Source organism: Vulpes lagopus, chromosome 2 (genome assembly GCF_018345385.1).
Source record: "Vulpes lagopus strain Blue_001 chromosome 2, ASM1834538v1, whole genome shotgun sequence".
In the NCBI taxonomy this organism is placed as follows: domain Eukaryota; kingdom Metazoa; phylum Chordata; class Mammalia; order Carnivora; family Canidae; genus Vulpes; species Vulpes lagopus.
In genome coordinates, this window is record NC_054825.1 from 133,147,094 (window position 1) to 133,165,278 (window position 18,185).

At 41.0% G+C, this 18,185-nt stretch overlaps 1 protein-coding gene across 3 annotated transcripts in view; it reads left to right on the forward strand.

Annotated features, from left to right (window-relative positions):
• FRMD3 (FERM domain containing 3) overlaps positions 1–18,185 on the forward strand; it is a 297,512-nt gene that overhangs the window by 189,766 nt on the left and 89,561 nt on the right. For all 3 annotated transcript variants that reach the window (XM_041744980.1, XM_041744981.1, XM_041744983.1), the window contains one exon: positions 7,531–7,654. In XM_041744980.1, the coding sequence (XP_041600914.1) occupies positions 7,531–7,654 (124 nt within the window). The remainder of the gene's footprint in view (positions 1–7,530; positions 7,655–18,185) is intronic.

Genomic DNA, 18,185 nt, shown 5'->3' on the forward strand with positions numbered 1-18,185 from the left:
TTTTCCAGAGTGGCTGCACCAGTTCACATTCCCACCAACAGTGTAAGAGGGTTCCCTTTTCTCTGCATCCTCTCCAACATTTGTGGTTTCCTGCCTTGTTAATTTTCGCCATTCTCACTGGTGTGAGGTGGTATCTCATTGTGGTTTTGATTTGTATTTCCCTGATGGCAAGTGATGCAGAGCATTTTCTCATGTGCATGTTGGCCATGTCCATGTCTTCCTCTGTGAGATTTCTGTTCATGTCTTTTGCCCATTTCATGATTGGATTGTTTGTTTCTTTGGTGTTGAGTTTAATGAGTTCTTTATAGATCTTGGAAACTAGCACTTTATCTGATACATCATTTGTAAATATCTTCTCCCATTCTGTAGGTTGTCTTTTAGTTTTGTTGACTGTATCCTTTGCTGTGCAAAAGTTTCTTATCTTGATGAAGTCCCAATAGTTCATTTTTGCTTTTGTTTCTTTTGCCTTCGTGGATGTATCTTGCAAGAAGTTACTGTGGCTGAGTTCAAAAAGGGTGTTGCCTGTGTTCTCCTCTAGGATTTTGATGGAATCTTGTCTCACATTTAGATCTCTCATCCACTTTGAGTTTATCTTTGTGTATGGTGCAAGAGAGTGGTCTAGTTTCATTCTTCTGCATGTGGATGTCCAATTTTCCCAGCACCATTTATTGAAGAGACTCTCTTTCTTCCAATGGATAGTCTTTCTTCCTTTATCGAATATTAGTTGACCATAAAGTTCAGGGTCCACTTCTGGGATCTCTATTCTGTTCCATTGATCTATGTGTCTGTTTTTGTGCCAGTACCACACTGTCTTGATGACCACAGCGTTGTAGTACAACCTGAAATCTGGCATTGTGATGCCCCCAGATATGGTTTTCTTTTTTAAAATTCCCCTGGCTATTCAGGGTCTTTTCTGATTCCACACAAATCTTAAAATAATTTGTTCCAACTCTCTGAAGAAAGTCCATGGTATTTTGATAGGGATTGCATTAAACATGTAAATTGCCCTGGGTAACATTGACATTTTCACAATATTAATTCTGCCAATCCATGAGCATGGAATATTTTTCCATCTCTTTGTGTCTTCCTCAATTTCTTTCAGAAGTTCTATAGTTTTCAGAGTATAGATCCTTTACCTCTTTGGTTAGGTTCATTCCTAGGTATCTTATGCTTTTGGGTGCAATTGTAAATGGGATTGACTCCTTAATTTCTCTTTCTTCAGTCTCATTGTTAGTGTATAGAAATGCCACTGATTTCTGGGCATTGATTTTGTATCCTGCCACGCTACCAAATTGCTGTATGAGTTCTAGCAATCTTGGGGTGGAGGCTTTTGGGTTTTCTATGTAGAGTATCATGTCATCGGCGAAGAGAGAGAGTTTGACTTCTTCTTTGCCAATTTGAATGCCTTTAATGTCTTTTTGTTGTCTGATTGCTGACGTGAGGACTTCCAAGACTATGCTGAATAGCAGTGGTGAGAGTGGACATCCCTGTCTTGTTCCTGATCTTAGGGGAAAGGCTCCCAGTGCTTCCCCATTGAGAATGATATTTGCTGTGGGCTTTTCGTAGATGGCTTTTAAGATGTTGAGGAATGTTCCCTCTACCCCTACACTCTGAAGAGTTTTAATCAGGAATGGATGCTGTATTTTGTCAAATGCTTTCTCTGCATCTAATGAGAGTATCATATGGTTCTTGGTTTTTCTCTTGCTGATATGATGAATCACATTGATTGTTTTACGAGTGTTGAACCAGCCTTGTGTCCTGGGGATAAATCCTACTTGGTCATGGTGAATAATTTTCTTAATGTGTTGTTGGATCCTATTGGCTAGTATCTTGTTGAGAATTTTTGCATCCATGTTCATCAGGGATATTGGTCTGTAATTCTCCTTTTTGGTGGGGTCTTTGTCTGGTTTTGGAATTAAGGTGATGCTGGCCTCATAGAACGAATTTGGAAGTACTCCATCTCTTTCTATCTTTCCAAACAGCTTTAGTAGAATAGGTATGGTTTCTTCTTTAAACGTTTGATAGAATTCCCCTGGGAAGCCATCTGGCCCTGGACTTTGGTGTCTTGGGAGGTTTTTGATGACTGCTTCAATTTCCTCCCTGGTTATTGGCCTGTTCAGATTTTCTATTTCTTCCTGTTCCAGTTTTGGTAGTTTGTGGCTTTCCAGGAATGTGTCCATTTCTTCTAGATTGCCTAATTTATTGGCATATAGCTGTTCATAATATGTTTTTAAAATCATTTGTATTTCCTTGGTGTTGGTAGTGATCTCTCCTTTCTCATTCATGATTTTATTAATTTGAGTCTTCTCTCTCTTCTTTTTAATAAGGCTGGCTAATGGTTTATCTATCTAATTAATTCTTTCAAAGAACCAACTCCTGGTTCTGTTGATCTGTTCCACAGTTCTTCTGGTCTCGATTTCGTTGAGTTCTGCTCGAATCTTTGTTAACTCTCTTCTTCTGCTGGGTGTAGGATCTATTTGCTGTTTTCTCTCTAGCTCCTTTATGTGTAAGGTTAGCTTGTGTATTTGAGTTCTTTCCAGTTTTTGAATGGATGCTTGTATTGCGATGTATTTCCCCCTTAGGACTGCTTTTGCTGCATCCCAAAGATTTTGAACGGTTGTATCTTCATTCTCATTAGTTTCCATGAAACTTTTTAATTCTTCCTTAATTTCCTGGTTGACCCTTTCATCTTTTAGCAGGATGGTCCTTAACCTCCACGTGTTTGAAGTCCTTCCCAACTTCTTGTTGTGATTTCGTTCTAATTTCAAGGCATTATGGTCTGAGAATATGCAGGGGACGATCCCAGTCTTTTGGTATCGGTTCAGACCCGATTTGTGACTCAGTATGTGGTCTATTCTGGAAAAAGTTCCATGTGCACTTGAGAAGAATGTGTATTCAGTCGAGTTTGGATGTAAAGTTCTGTAGATATCTGTGAAATCCATCTGGTCCAGTGTATCATTTAAAGCTCTCGTTTCTTTGGAGATGTTGTGCTTAGAAGACCTATCAAGGGTAGAAAGAGCTAGATTGAAGTCACCAAGTATAAGTGTATTATTATCTAAGTATTTCTTCACTTTGGTTATTAATTGATTGATATATTTGGCCAAATATATATATATTGAGGATTGTTAAGTCCTCTTGTTGGATAGATCCTTTAAGTATGAGATAGTGTCCCTCTTCATCTCTCACTACAGTCTTTGGGGTAAATTTTAGTTTATCTGATATAAGGATGGCTATCCCTGCTTTCTTTTGAGGACCATTTGAATGGTAAATGGTTCTCCAACCTTTTATTTTCAAGCTGTAGGTGTCCTTCTGTCTAAAATGAGTCTCTTGTAGACAGCAAATAGATAGGTCCTGCTTTTTTATCCAGTCTGAAACCCTCCGCCTTTTGACGGGGTCATTAAGCCCGTTCACGTTCAGAGTTACTATTGAAAGGTATGAGTTTAGTGTTATCATGATATCTATTCAGTCCTTGTTTTTGTGGATTGTTCCACTGAACTTCTTTTTAAAGGGGAATTTTAAGAGTCCCCCTTAAAATTTCTTGCAGAGCTGGTTTGGAGGTCCCATATTCTTTCAGCTCCTGCCTGTCTTGGAAGCTCTTTATCTCTCCTTCCATTTTGAATGAGAGTCTTGCTGGATAAAGTATTCTTGTTTGCATGTTCTTCTCATTTAGGACCCTGAATATATCCTGCCAGCCCTTTCTGGCCTGCCAGGTCTCTGTGGAGAGGTCTGCTGTTACCCTAAGACTCCTCCCCATAAAAGTCAGGGACTTCTTGTCTCTTGCTGCTTTAAGGATCTTCTCTTTATCTTTGGAATTTGCAAGCTTAACTATTAAATGTCGAGGTGTTGAACGGTTTTTATTGATTTTCGGGGGGGATCTCTCTATTTCCTGGATCTGAATGCCTGTTTCCCTTCCCAGATTAGGAAAGTTTTCAGCTAGGATTTGTTCAAATACGTATTCTGGCCCTCTGGCCCTTTCGGCGCCCTCGGGAACCCCAATTAAACGTAGGTTTTTCTTCCTCAGGCTGTCGTTCATTTCCCTTAATCTATCCTCATGGTCTTTTAATTGTTTGTCTCTTTTTTCCTCAGTTTCCCTCTTTGCCATCAACTTGTCTTTATGTCACTCACTCGTTCTTTCTCCTCGTTAACCCTCATCGTTAGGACTTCTAGTTTGGATTGCATCTCATTTAATTGATTTTTAATTTCTGCCTGATTGGATCTAAATTCTGCAGTCATTAAGTCTCTTGAGTCCTTTATGCTTTTTTCTAGAGCCACCAGTAGCTGTATAATAGTGCTTCTGAATTGGCTTTCTGACATTGAATTGTAATCCAGATTTTGTAACTCTGTGGGAGAGAGGACTGTTTCTGATTCTTTCTTTTGAGGTGAGGTTTTCCTTCTAGTCATTTTGCTCAGTGCAGAGTGGCCAAAAACAAATTGTATTGGGAAAAGGAGAAAAAAAGAGGAGAGAAAGAAGGAAAGAAAAGAGAAAAAGAAAAAAGGAAGAAAAAAGAATAAAAAGGAGATGAAAAAGAGAAAGAAAAAGAAAAAAGAAAAAAGGGGTGGGAGAAGCAAACAGAAATAAAAAACAAAACAAAACAAAACAAAAAAAAACCACGGGGAGTATCTTCCGATTCTGTATACTTTAAGTCCCTTGACTTCCCCTGGAACTGGTCCGTCTCGCTGGTCTTCTGGGGGAGGGGCCTGCTGTGCTGATTTTCAGGTGTTAGCACTTGGGGGAGCTGCTCTGCCCCTGCCTGGTGCAGGGCTCAGTGGGGGTTGTTGACCCCGTGAGGCCCCCGGAGGAACAACTGCAGTGGCGGGGGCAGCTCTGGAGCCCTGGATTCAGCCCCCGCAGTAGCTCCGGGGCTCTGGGTCTGCAGGGCCTGGAGGCTCCGGGGCGGGGCCGCTGATCTGCTCAGCTCGGGGCAGGAGCGTCCTCGCTGTCCTGGGCCCTCCCGGCCTCTGCCTGTCCCGGGGGAGGCCGGATCCTGGGCTGTGTCCCGGCGCCCTGTGCTCCGCGGCCTGCGCTGTTGGATTCGCGCTCCCGCCCCGCAGCCCCCTCCGCGGAGCCGCCGCCCGAGCCCCTCCGAGCTGCTCCGGGTCCCGCCGAGCGCTGCAGCCCTTAGGGAGCTCGGCGCACTCTCCCGGGGCGCAGGTGCCTGTTAGTGTCCCAGGGAGCCCGAGGGCATCCCCGCCCTCCTGGGTCCTGCTCTAACTCCCTGCGAGCCCCTTTCCGTCCGGGGAAGATGGTGCAGCTCCTGCTCTTCCAGGACGGGGCTCTCCTGTCCTGAGGACACTCGCCCCGGCCTCAGCCCGGCTCCTCGCGGGGCCCCTCCCCCTTGGAGGCCTTTTGTGTCTTTATTTCTTTTTCCCCGTCTTCCTACCTTGATAGAAGCGCGAACTCTTCTCACTGTAGCGTTCCAGCTGGTCTCTCTTTAAATCTCAGGCCGAATTCGTAGATTTTCAGGATGATTTGAAGGTTATCTAGGTAATTTGTTGGGGACAGGTGATTTGGGGACCCTACTCTTCCCCCATCTTGCCCCTCCTCCTCTGATTTTCCTTTTTATTATTCTCCATTTCCATTCTTTAAGACAACAATGGGGTTCATATAGATCTTTGACTTTCCATACAACCTTATAAATGATAACATTGTTTTGTATGTATACACTTTTAAGTTTCATGTATTAAGTGGGGCTGTAAAACGTATTTTAATCCTTTTATGCTCAAAACATGGCTTTGGGGATCTATTCAGGTTTTTGAGTGTCCATAAATTGCTTTTAATTGCTACAGAGTATCTAGTAGGGTACATTGCTCATGTTTTATTTATTGCTCCTATCAACAATGAACACCCAAGTTGCCTTCGTATTCTTTCTTGTACTTAGAGTTTTTCTAGAATGTATGCCCAGCAGCGGGATTGTTTGACTAAATATTCCCAGCTTGCTCTTTAGAAGAGCTGCGTGCATCAAGGATCATCCAGAAGTGTGCAAGTATTTTCATTTCCTTATATCTCTGCCAACATATAGAATCATCCACTTCTACACTTTTTGCCAATTTTTTAGGTGTGGAGTGATTTTGATTTCCATAGTTCTGATTACTGATGAGTTTGAACATTTGTCTATATTGGCTGTTTATATTCTCTGACCATTTTCCCATTGGTCCTCCTGCCTATTTTCTTATTGATTGGTAGGGATTTCTTCTTTATTCTACATATTAGCCCTTGTCAGGTTTGGACTTTGTAAATATATTCTTTCAATTTGTCGCCTGTTATTTTGACTGTGACTACCTTTAATGAACAGAAGTATTTTAATCTTGACACTTTCCAACTAGTTTCCCTCCTATGGTTAATGGTATTTTGGGTCTTATTTTTAAAGTCCTTCCTCATGTAGGATATATACTTTAGGGAGTTTTAAGAACTCTGTAATTTGAATTCTATTAGGAAGCTTTAAAGAGCTTTGCTTTCCTCCCAGTTTTGTCCTTTTGTAGTCATTAGATGATTCAACAATGAAAGGACAGTAGGTACAAATTACAGAGTTGGATGTGATTTTGCAGATGTGCTTAAGGCATATTGATTCTTATCTACTACAAAGTCATGTTGGTGATCAAGTTCTTCTAATACAATTTTCCTACCATCTTTTAATCTTCTTTCCTGGGCCATTTCTGCCTGAGACACTTGCTCCTTTTGGTACATTTTCCATAGCAGGCTTGTGCAATCACTAAAAAGTATCCCCACTGCCAGAACATCACCTTTGCTGCTCCAAGCTATGGCTGATGTACTTTCTAGGTCCATCCTCTCCTAGACCTTCTGGGAGCTCAGAGATGTGCCAGCATTTTTTTTTTTTTTTTTTTTGCCATTAAAGACCCCCTGGAGGTGCTCTGTGTTAGAATCCAGAATAATCTTCATCTGGTATGCTTCCCATGCTTAGATTTACACTTTTAATTGGAGAAAGATTCCATTTATTTTTAAGTGCAGTCTTCTTGGGTGCCTTCATGTTGTGAATTTTTTTTTTTATGGGATGCACCTATACTTGTATGAATCATAGAATTCCCAGACTCAGAAAATTAGCTATAAAGGAACCTTGAGGGACATCCAGTGATTTCCAACTAATATCCTAGGGAGCATTTGGAAATACTAGGGGGCATCTGTGTTGGTCATAATGATTGTGTGTACTACTAACACTTAATACCTGATGGGTAGGGTGATGAATATACTATCATGCTTTGAAATATCTGAAAAGATAAAGAATTGTTTGGCTTTCCAAGTGCCAATAGTGCCTCATTGAAAAACAACTAAATTTCCTTATTATGGAGATGAAGAAAATGAGACTCAAAGAAGTTGACAAGTGCCCAAGCTCATATGGCTAGATCTGAGCTAGAATATAGGCTTCTAGACACTCAGGGTGTGGTCCTCCCATGGATAAAAATCCATTTTGTTGGGTGTGCTATTGCCAGCTCTTCATTTGGGTGGCAGAAACCATTCCACAAGTACCCAATTCTTGTTCTTAATCTTTCTCTCTTATTTTTTACTCATTACAGCTGAGCTGGGTGATTACGATCCTGATGAGCATCCTGAGAATTACATCAATGAGTTTGAGATTTTCCCCAAGCAGTCACAGAAGCTGGAAAGAAAAATAGTGGAAATCCATAAAAATGAACTCAGGTAATAGGGGTAGACATTTGGAAGAAGGTATTCTTACTGCAGGGAATGTGGAAATCATGTTGTGAAGTAAGAATGTTGGTAATGTATGAGGACTGTTTCAGGTGGCAGAGCAATCTTTCTGGGCACTGTCAAGATCTTCCACCAGTAACAATCTCCATAGTGTGAGGTCCCCTAGGTGGCTGTCTATGAACCATCCAGTTATTAGAGCCATATATTTTCCTATGGGTTTTAACCACCCTGAGTTTCAGTGAGTGAAATCTAGGGTAAATAAGTAATCATTTCTATTTTGAATTTTGCATTGCCTCTTCCTCTCCTATGGCATTGCTGGAAGCTTTGACTCCAAGTAGGGTGAAATCCGTTGATAAGATTTCCTTTGCTGAGCTGCTTTCAAGATGACAGATTCAGTGTCTGCTTTCTTTCTTGTCTGTGGTGCTCCAGGATGATTGTGACTAACTACAGAGTAATAATGGTAGAATTAGCAAAACTGCATACAGTATTCACTGTGTACCAGGCACCATTCTAAGTACTTATACATAGTGACTCATTTAATCTTCACAATATCTAGGAGATAGGTGCCATGGTTGTTTCCATTTTACAGATAGGGGAGCTGAGGCACAGAGAGATTAAGCATCTTACCCAGACTAGCAAGTGGCAGAGCCAGGATTTGAATCCAGGCAGCCTGGCTCCAGAGTCTGTGCTCTTCGTGCTTGTGTTGCTCCTGCTCTGCATAGGCTACCAGGTATGAAATGGAGCATGGGTAGGAGTCACTGACAACTTGGAATCAGGTAACTCTAGTACTCTAGTGTGTAAATAAAATTTAGATTTATGCAAATCATGGAAAAATTCACTTTGGTAATAATAAACATGAGCTATGTTAGGACAAGCATGGATGAAGACCTGGAGGAACTCAGATGCCTTCATCTTTGGGACCTCTGGTAATTATAGAAAAGAAAAATAGTGTCACCAGATTATGAATTCTGGAACAAGAAACTGTCCTCTTGAGACAGAGTGCTCGAATTCCCTACTTTACGCAGGCACTCCCCCTTCTGGTGAATCTGAGCATAGTGTATATGTGGGCAGTAAAGGCAGCAGCATATTCCAGCTTTGGAAAGATGACCTTTGTTCTTAACAAATAAAGATGACTAAACATCAAAAATTGTACTGATTTCAGAAAGCAACATGCCATCCCTATGGGCGATTTTAGGGTATTGTCTCCTAATGAAAAGCTTTGTTGAAAATATAGGACATTGACTACTCTTTTTTACATTTGGGGGATGAGAATTAGTAGAGGTAAAAATAAAGCTCCAATATTCTAGCTGAGGAGTTTGTGGACAAGCAGTGTCTGAGCAGCACAGGGGAGGGGAACTCTGGGGAGGGGAATCATACCCACTGTGTGGATTGGTGAGAGAGAGGAATCAAAAGGTCTACTGTGACCAGAAATTGCAGGACCTTAAATGTTCAAGACATATGATATTAGTAAACATTTATCAAGCATTACTGGATGCCAAAACACTGTGCAAAGATTCTTATGTATGTCCACTCAGTCCTCCTAAACTCTAAAAGGAAGGTGCTATTGTTGCTCCCATTTCAAGGTGAAGAAAGTGCAATGTGCAGTGGATAAAGGACTCACCCTGTTAGCAACAAAGTCAGGAGTTGAACCTCACTCTTACTTGACAACAACATCCATGCTCTTATTCACTCTGCTGAGCAATCATAAGGCAACCAAGTAGTCATGTTGGTGTTCCATAGCAGTCACATGGCAGTGGTGCCACAGGGTGGAGACTGTGGGCAGGAGGACCAATTAGTTACTTCTGCTCTCCAAACAAGAGATGCCATGGAGTAGAGAATAGGAGTAGAGAAAATTGAAAGAAGAAAGTTTTAAGTAATATTATATCAAGACAATGGCCCACTGAATTTCGTGAGTAAATGAATGAATCCAAGAAGATTCTAGATTGCTTTTTATAATCAGAAAGCTGTAGATTGGACCTCGTGCCAGCACCTGACTTTGTTGATAACCTTGAACATCATACACCAGGGGAAGAGAAGGGGTCATCAATCAGCCATGGTTTATAGATCTTGGAAGTAAATGCCATGGCTTGATCGAAGCTGGATTCTGAAGCACTAGGCATTTGTAACATCCAGAAAGCCCTTGTGAAGAAATTAGAGTTGTATATTGAAGAACAAAATAGCCAGAAATTATGTGACATTGCAAGGAGAGATACAGAGGATATTTTCCAGTGAATTTTTGCTCATTCTCAAGTAGTTGTGCATTTTCTTCGGCATCGTGCAGTAGAGAGAGAGATTATAGGTTTGGAAGGGAAAATAAGAGCAGAACAAGTTGACAGTGCAGAGGGAGAGAGACTTTTTAAACTTTTTTTTTTTTTGAAGATTTTATTTATTTATGCATGAGAGACGCACAGAGAGAGAGGCAGAGACACAGGCAGAGGGAGAAGCAGGCTCCATGCAGGGAGCCTGACATGGGACTCGATCTCTGGTCTCCAGGATCACGCCCTGGGCTGAAGGTGGTGCTAAACTGCTGAGCCACCAGGGCTGCCTGAGACTTTTTAGAATTGGTTGGAAACCTGCCATAGAGACTGAGGTTACTCTGAGGGTTCAGCAGACCCTTTGCACACAGATTATAAAAGTGTTGATTTTACTAGTGTGGAGAACTGGACCTTTGGTTGGATTGCTTTGCAAAACCAACAGTGTCAGAAAGGAGTTGTAGGTGGAAGAGAACCATATGAGGTTGAACCAAGATGTTACCATCTTACTCTCCAAGGTCCTCACCCATGACCCTCCCACACAACAAAGGGATAATGTATGATCATTGAACTATTACAGAAACTTCCTGAGAGGATTCAGCTGGCCTATCTTGGGCTTTGAGGGGCCTCCAAAGTTAACCTCCTGCTTCCTGCCTGGTTTCTGAACCAGTGGAGAAGGAAAACAAGAGATGGCAGGCAACATACAAATGATAATGGTGATGATGATTTACAGTGAGATTAACATACTTACCTGTGGGGGTTCCCAACCTTCTTCTGCCTTTTTTCTTGATTGTAATTGTTCTCTTTCTGTACTTTCTGAGGAAGGGGAAAAAGCTGTGATTCTTGGGAGAAAAGTAACCAGGGAGGAAAAGAACCTCTCTGTCTAGGAGGCTACGGATTGCTTGAAGATGGGACCAAGGTGATGTGATTGACAGCCATGAATGAAAGAGTTCTTTAGGAGGAAGAAAGAGAGACTCCTTGGAATTTTGGGGTGCTTGAAAATAAAAGACCAAAAGTGTAGTTAGAATTTCCATCAACTTAGATTCCTTCAAACATTAAGAGATTTGTGAATGAAGATTGAAATGTATGATTGGGCCAACCTTGCTTTCTTAAATGTGCCATCTGAACAGGAGGATAGGGTAGGGAGAAGTGACAGTTTTGCAAATGTAATAGTATAGTTATTGATCATCTCTGTATTAGACATGATAAACTAGATTTTGCTTGGGAAACAATCCTGAAAGCTCAGTGTTTAGAACAAGCAAGGCTTATTGTTTGTCATGCTATGTGTCTACCAGATGTCAGCTGGGAGTCTCTGCTCACCACTGTCACTCAGGGCACTCAGAGGTTTGAATTTGCCAGTTGTTGAGCCAGAGGGAAAAGAGAGCTCTGGAAAGTCTTGCTTCAGCTTGGATGTGATACACATCACTTCTGCCTAACGATTGTGGCCATAACTAGTCACATGTTCCTACCTAATGGCAAGGAAAGTACAAACTGGAAATAGCTAGCAAACAGCTCTTAATGGGCTTTGTAATCTCATTAGCTAATAGACTTCTTTAAACTTTTTTTTATTAAAAAACTTTAGTTTTTAGATTCACAGCAAAATTGAATGGAAGGTACAGAGATTTCCCTTATTCTCCCTGCATAGCCTCTCCTGTTATCAACAATCTCCACCAGAGTGATGCATTTGTTGCAATTGATTAACCTACCCTGACACATCATTATCACTTAAATCCATAATTTGCCTTAGGGCTCACTCTGGAGGTTGTGCATTCTGCGGACAATAGTATGATGACATGTATAGTATCATGCAAAATGTTTTCACTGCCCTAAAAATCCTCTGTGCTCTGCTGTTCATCTCCTTCTCCTCCCCCACCCCAGCCACTGGCAAACACTGATCTTTTAACTGTCTCCCCAGTTTTGCCATTTCTAGAGTATCATATTGTTAGAATCCTACAGTATGCAGCCTTTTCAGATTCTCTTCTTTTACTTAGCAACCTGCATTTAAAGTCCCTCCATGTGTTTCCATCCATAGCTCATTTCTTGCTGAATAATATTTGATTGTCTGTATGTTTCACAATTTTTCCACTGACCTAGTGAAGGACATCTTGGATGCTTCTAAGCTTTGGCAATTATGAACAAGGCTTCTATAAATACTCATGTGCAGGCCTTTTGTGTGGACATGCATTTTCAACTCCTTTGGTAAATATCAAGGGGCATGGCTGCTGGATTGTATGGCGAGAGTATGTTTAGTTTTGAAAGAAGTCCTCAAACTGTCTTCCAAAGCAGCTGCATTCCCACCAGCAATGAATGAGAGTTTCTGTTGTTCCCATACATCTTCACCAGCATTTGGTATTATCAGTGTTCTTGATTTTGGTCATTCTAATAAGCATGCGGTGAACAGTGCTTTATTCAGAAAAATTCTATAGAGGCATCGTTGGGCCTCCTAATATCCTGTAAACTAGAAGATCTGGGGATGTATGATTCACATTATTGAATAGATGTTAATGCTAGAACTCACTGTGGCTGAATGATTCTTCCAGATCAGAGTATGTATATATATATAAAATATTGCAGTCACGTGGCTATGCCTTTGTAGAGCAAAAGAAGACAAAGACCACACCTAAGTTAGTGGGCTATGATTCAATGAAACTTGGTTGACAAAACAGATGGTGGGCCAGATTTTACCTGGGGGTTCTAGCTTGTGGACTCTTAAACACATGGCAGAGCAGGTCTGGAATTAATTTCTGCTTCACTGCCTGCCTCTGTAGATAATTTTAAGTCAAAAGAGCTGTATTTGTTTTTAAAACTACGTGTAAAAAAGAATCTTAAAATTTACAGATTTCATTTCAGTTTGGTACACAGGGATGAGGTTCTAGCATTGGGACTGCTTAGAAATAGGTTAACCCTCCTTCCAGAGCCCTCTGGTGGCTGGAAGAAGCTGACCCCCAGTCCCCAGGGATGTGACAGTTCTATTCCTTTTTTTTTTTTTTATAAATTAATTTTTATTGGTGTTCAATTTACCAACATACAGAAAAACACCCAGTGCTCATCCCGTCAAGTGTCCCCCTCAGTGCCCGTCACCCATTCCTCCCCACCCCCCGCCCTCCTCCCCTTCCACCACCCCTAGTTCATTTCCCAGAGTTAGGAGTCTTTATGTTCTGTCTCCCTTTCTGGTATTTCCCACACATTTCTTTTCCCTTCCTTTATATTCCCTTTCACTATTATTTATATTCCCCAAATGAATGAGAACATACACTGTTTGTCCTTCTCCGATTGACTTACTTCATTCAGCATAATTTTTTTTTTTGAGGGTCTTGGTTACTGTTTTCCACACAGCTTTGATCATGGTCATGTATGTGGGTTAGAAGGGAAAACCCATCCCATTAGTTCTGAGGGTGCACAGAAGGGGGTTGAAGATCAAGAATATGGTTGATTTCACTATCAAGAACCCTGAGAGGCTTCTCTGGAGCTTTTCCTAGAGTTTCTACTCAGCTAGTTCTCTCCATACCAGTTTATCAGATTTCTCATTAGAGGCAAAGACATTTGGATTAGCTTCAGGCACAGGTCATCAGCTTTCAAATATTCATAAATCTCACTTGGGAGTGAAGTTGTTTTGATGAAGTATATTCATGTCCTTAAAAAGCAGAAAAATCATCCAATTAGCTACCATGATAATGATCTGATGCAGTGAGGCTTGTGCTAGAAGCAATAATGATACTGAGTGGATTTTAGACAAAGTCATTATCTCTTTTTATTTTTCAAAATTCACATTCTGTGTAAATCATGTGCATCCTGGCAAGGCTTTATACTTTCAAAAATGTCTAGCATTCTAGGGATAAGTGACCTGCATTGATAAACACCCTCTACCTGTGCTTCTGATGAGATCACAGGAGCCCCCCTAGGAGGTGTTTGTGTGTGGGTTTTGGGAAGAGCATATGTTGTGTTAAAGGAAAATGAGAAAGATCAGGTTACTTTAAAACTTCTAATCTTTTTTGAGATACGCTTTCCATCCTCTCTACTCCTCCCCTTCCTTTGGCCTTTCCCTTCTCAAGTCTCTTACTTTAAAACCCTGAATTTCTCTCTCTCTCTCTCTCTCTCTCTCTTTCTCTCTGGTGGGTTATCAAATTCATTTCCATTCTCTGTTGTCATTTGGCATAGGAATTGGAAGAGGGAATTATTAGTATCACATGCTCCTCCTATAAAAACTGAATCCTTGTATTATGTGGCCTGGAGTCAGGGATGTTTCTGGGGAGGGTTGGGCCAGGGGCAGATCATGTGTGCACCCAAGTCACCAACATTTCTACACAGGTAAAATCTGGTTATGGTGACTTGAATGGAGAAAGAGTGGTGTCATTGAAGTGCAACATGGCTTTGAAGAAAGATAGAGGAATAGTATTGACAGCTTGAATCAGCGATGACCTAATAATATACTCTTTGATCCCCCCTGACATGTGACATGTAAATTATGCATAGTCAAAGACTTTTTTTTGAACTTTAGATGAGCTTATAACAGTGTATCCATCCCTCTGTCCATCCATATACCCATCCATGATTCATCCATGCATCTACCTGTCCATTTATCTATGCACCCATTCATGACTCATCCATACATCCATACATTCATGCATACACCTATCCATCTATCCACGCACCCATTCACGATTCATCCATACATCCATTCATTCATCTGTTCATACAACAATATTTATTAAAAGGCAGCTCTGTGTCAGGAACAATGCAAGTGTTGGATGACCTAGCCCACTAATCTTCAACTGCTTTACCACAACACTGAGATCCTCTTCCTCATCTAAACTTATCTAAAAAAAAAAATACAATTAATTTGCTTCCTAATTTTTATTTGTCATACACAGCTACAACTATCACCCAGAGCCTTTGAATATCCAGAGGTCACCAGCCAAAAGTAAAAAACTTGACCCCCAATTATTATACTTGAGGAACTCTTGGAGTCCAAAATAGGAGTTATAAAATGACAGTTGTTGTGTTACACTCTGACCCAGATGTATGTTTCTTGGGCCAAATAATATATTTTTTTTTTTTTAGTTTTTAGTATTTGTTTTTGTTTTTTTAGTTTCAGAGGTAGAATTTAGTGATTCATCAATTGCCTAAAACACCCAGTGCTCATTACATCAAGTGCCCTCCTTAATGCCCATCACCCGATTATCCCTTTCCCCCACCTGCCTCCCCTCCAGCAACCCTCAGTATGTTTTCTAGAGTTCAGCATCTCTTATGGTTTGCCTCTCTCTCAATTTTCATCTTACTTTATTTTTCCTTCCCTTCTCCTATGTTCATCTGTTCTTAAATTCCACATATGAGTGAAATCATATGGTATTTGTCTTTCTCTTACTTATCTCACTTAACATAATACCCTCTAGTTCCACCCACATCATTGCAAATGGCAAGGTTTCATTCTTTTGGTGGCTGAGTAATATTCTATTATAAATATATTCACACACACACACACACACACACACACACACACACACACACCCACATCTTCTTTATCCATTCATCTGTCGATGGATATCCAGGCTTATTCCATTATTCCATATTTTGTCTATTGTGAACATTGCTGCTATAAAAATTGAAGTGCATGTGTCCCTTTGAATCGCTATGTTTGTATACTTTGGATAAATACCTAGTAGTTCAACTGCTGGGTCATAGGGTAGCTCTATGTTTAACTTTTCGAGAAACCTCCATACTGTTTTCCAGAGTGGCTGCACCAGTTTGCATTCCCACCAAGAGGGTTCCCCTTTCTTCACATCCTTGCCAACATCTGTCATTTCCCAAGTTATCTCATTGTGGTTTTGATTTGTATTTCCCAGATGCTGAGTGATGCTGAGCATTTTTTCAGTTTGTTGGCCATTTGTATATCTTCTTTGGAGAAATGTCTGTTCATGTCTTATGCCCATCTCTTATGTGGATTTTTTTGGGGGGTGGGTATTGTGTTTGAGAAGGTCTTTAAAGATTTTGGATACTAGCCTTTTATCTAATAAGACATTTGAAAATATCTTCTCCCATTCCATAGGTTGCCTTTTAGTTTTGTCGACTGTTTCCTTTGCTGTGCAATAGCTTTTTATCTTGATGAAGTCTCAGTGGTTCATTTTTTGCTTTTGTTTCCCTTGTCTTTGGTGATATGTTTAGCAAGAGGTTGCTGCAGCTGAGGTCAAAGAGGTTGCTGCCCATGTTCTCCTCTAGGATTTTGATGGATTCCTGTCTCACATTTAGGTCTTTAATCCATGTTGAGTTTATTTTTGTGTATGGTGCATTCTTCTGCATGTGGCTGTCCAGTTTTTCTAACACTATTTACTGAAGGGGCCAAATTAAGTCTTTAAAAAAGGAATTAGTTGCCAAAACGTTCCAGCTTTACTTGCACCTGGGAGATTTGGTAACACTAGGCCTTGCCCCACATGATAACACTCAGCTAGAGCTAAGCAGCAGTGCTCTGTAAAAGACCCATTTGCTCTCTAAATTGCCACCATCCCTGCTTGGCCAGTTCACCTTCTGCCTCCATTGGTACTGAGTTTGAGACCACCTTCTTGTACCAATAAGGAGACAGATGTCTGAGAAAATTTATCCAGGGTCTTACAATTTGAAGGCAATAGACTTTGACTTGAAACCCATGTTTTCCTGTACAGTGTTCTGATATCTTTCTAACTGACTGCTCTCCTGGAAGTCTTGTCCTTGCCTGGCCACAGGGCATTACCCCTGTCTCCCTCATAGTATGGGAGTTACCCAGATTAGTAGTGTTCTATCTAATGTTCTCATAAAGATGGTTCCTAAAGGTCCAAGGAGTTTGTAAGAGACCACGTTCCTCTTTAAACAATTAGACACAACAGACTGGAGACTCCTCTAGTTAGGATGTAGAGAAGCATGAGACATCCATTTCCCCCAACACCAGTATAACAAAACAAGCCACATAGATTACAGAATCATAATTTTGAAACAAATCTGAAGGCAAAGAAACCTAAAGTAAAATTCAGAATGTCTTTCCTAGGACAATGGAGACATACACTTGCTTTCACTTCTGATGGTGTGGGAGGAGGAGGAGGAGTATGCCATAGGTAGGTCGAGGGGAACTAGTTAAGTCTTTAGCAAGCTTTTGATGGCCATGGATGGGATGACTTAGCTCATTGGGATTGCAAAGATGCCAGCTGCAGAGTGAGTTATACTTTCCCACCACCATTTGGCTCTAGGCCTTCACCAAGCAAAGATGGAAGAAGTCCGACATGGCTGGAGAGCAGAGCGAAATTCTTCCAAGGCACTCTAGGCCTTCATCCAGGGCAGGGTAGCTCTTGCCAACAGCAGGGAAAGGGCCACAGGGAGATCCTTCTGAAGTGCTGAGAGCCCGTGATGGGACTGAGCACAGGAGACTCCTTGAAGCTCAAAAAGTTAACAACAAGGCTGTAAAGAGTAGAGAACTCTCCAGAGTCTAATGGGCTATGATCCCAAGCCCTGCTGAAGCCCTGTTTAACTCTACAACACAAAGACCCAAATGGATAAGGTGGAGCCAAATCCACCCTTTCCTGCCAACAGTGCTCCCAGCAATCCAATTCGTATAGGGCAAGACACACACCTTATTTAATTAATGTACACTAATAATGTGCACAATTAATGTATACTAATAATATACACACATTCTTAGGGTGCTGTATATTTTTGTAGTCTATGTGATGGTATGCTAAAGGAGGGTCAATAAGAAAGTGCTCCTTTTGGCAAAAAGAGTACCAGGTAGGCAGAAGGGAAATACATGCCTAAATATGTGACTACTCGACCTCACCTACTTTATTAGAAAAGCATATTTTTGGAGAATTGTTAGCTCTTAAAGAATTCAAATGATCATTGATTTTTACATCTAATGTCTCATTAGAGACACTATTCATCTTAGTTGAACAGCTCCTGATGCAAGATTTAAAGGATAGAAAATCATTATTTTCCATTACTAAACAGTGTCTTTACCAGAAAGAACTATCCAATGGGAGATTGAGGAGACAAAAAGAATTTTGTTTGATTGGTCTTAGTGTCTTCCTGAAAACATGATCATTAAATGGTTTCTTAATCGGTGATTCAGGGAGACTCAGTTTCTAGTGCCAGTGGGGTCTCTACCTTTCTTCCATTGTTTTTTTTTTTTTAAAGATTTTATTTATTTATTCATGAGAGAGACACACACACAGAGGCAGAGACACAGGCCAGGCCCATGCAGGGAGCCTGATGTGGGACTTGATTCCGGGACTCCGGATCATGTCCTGAGC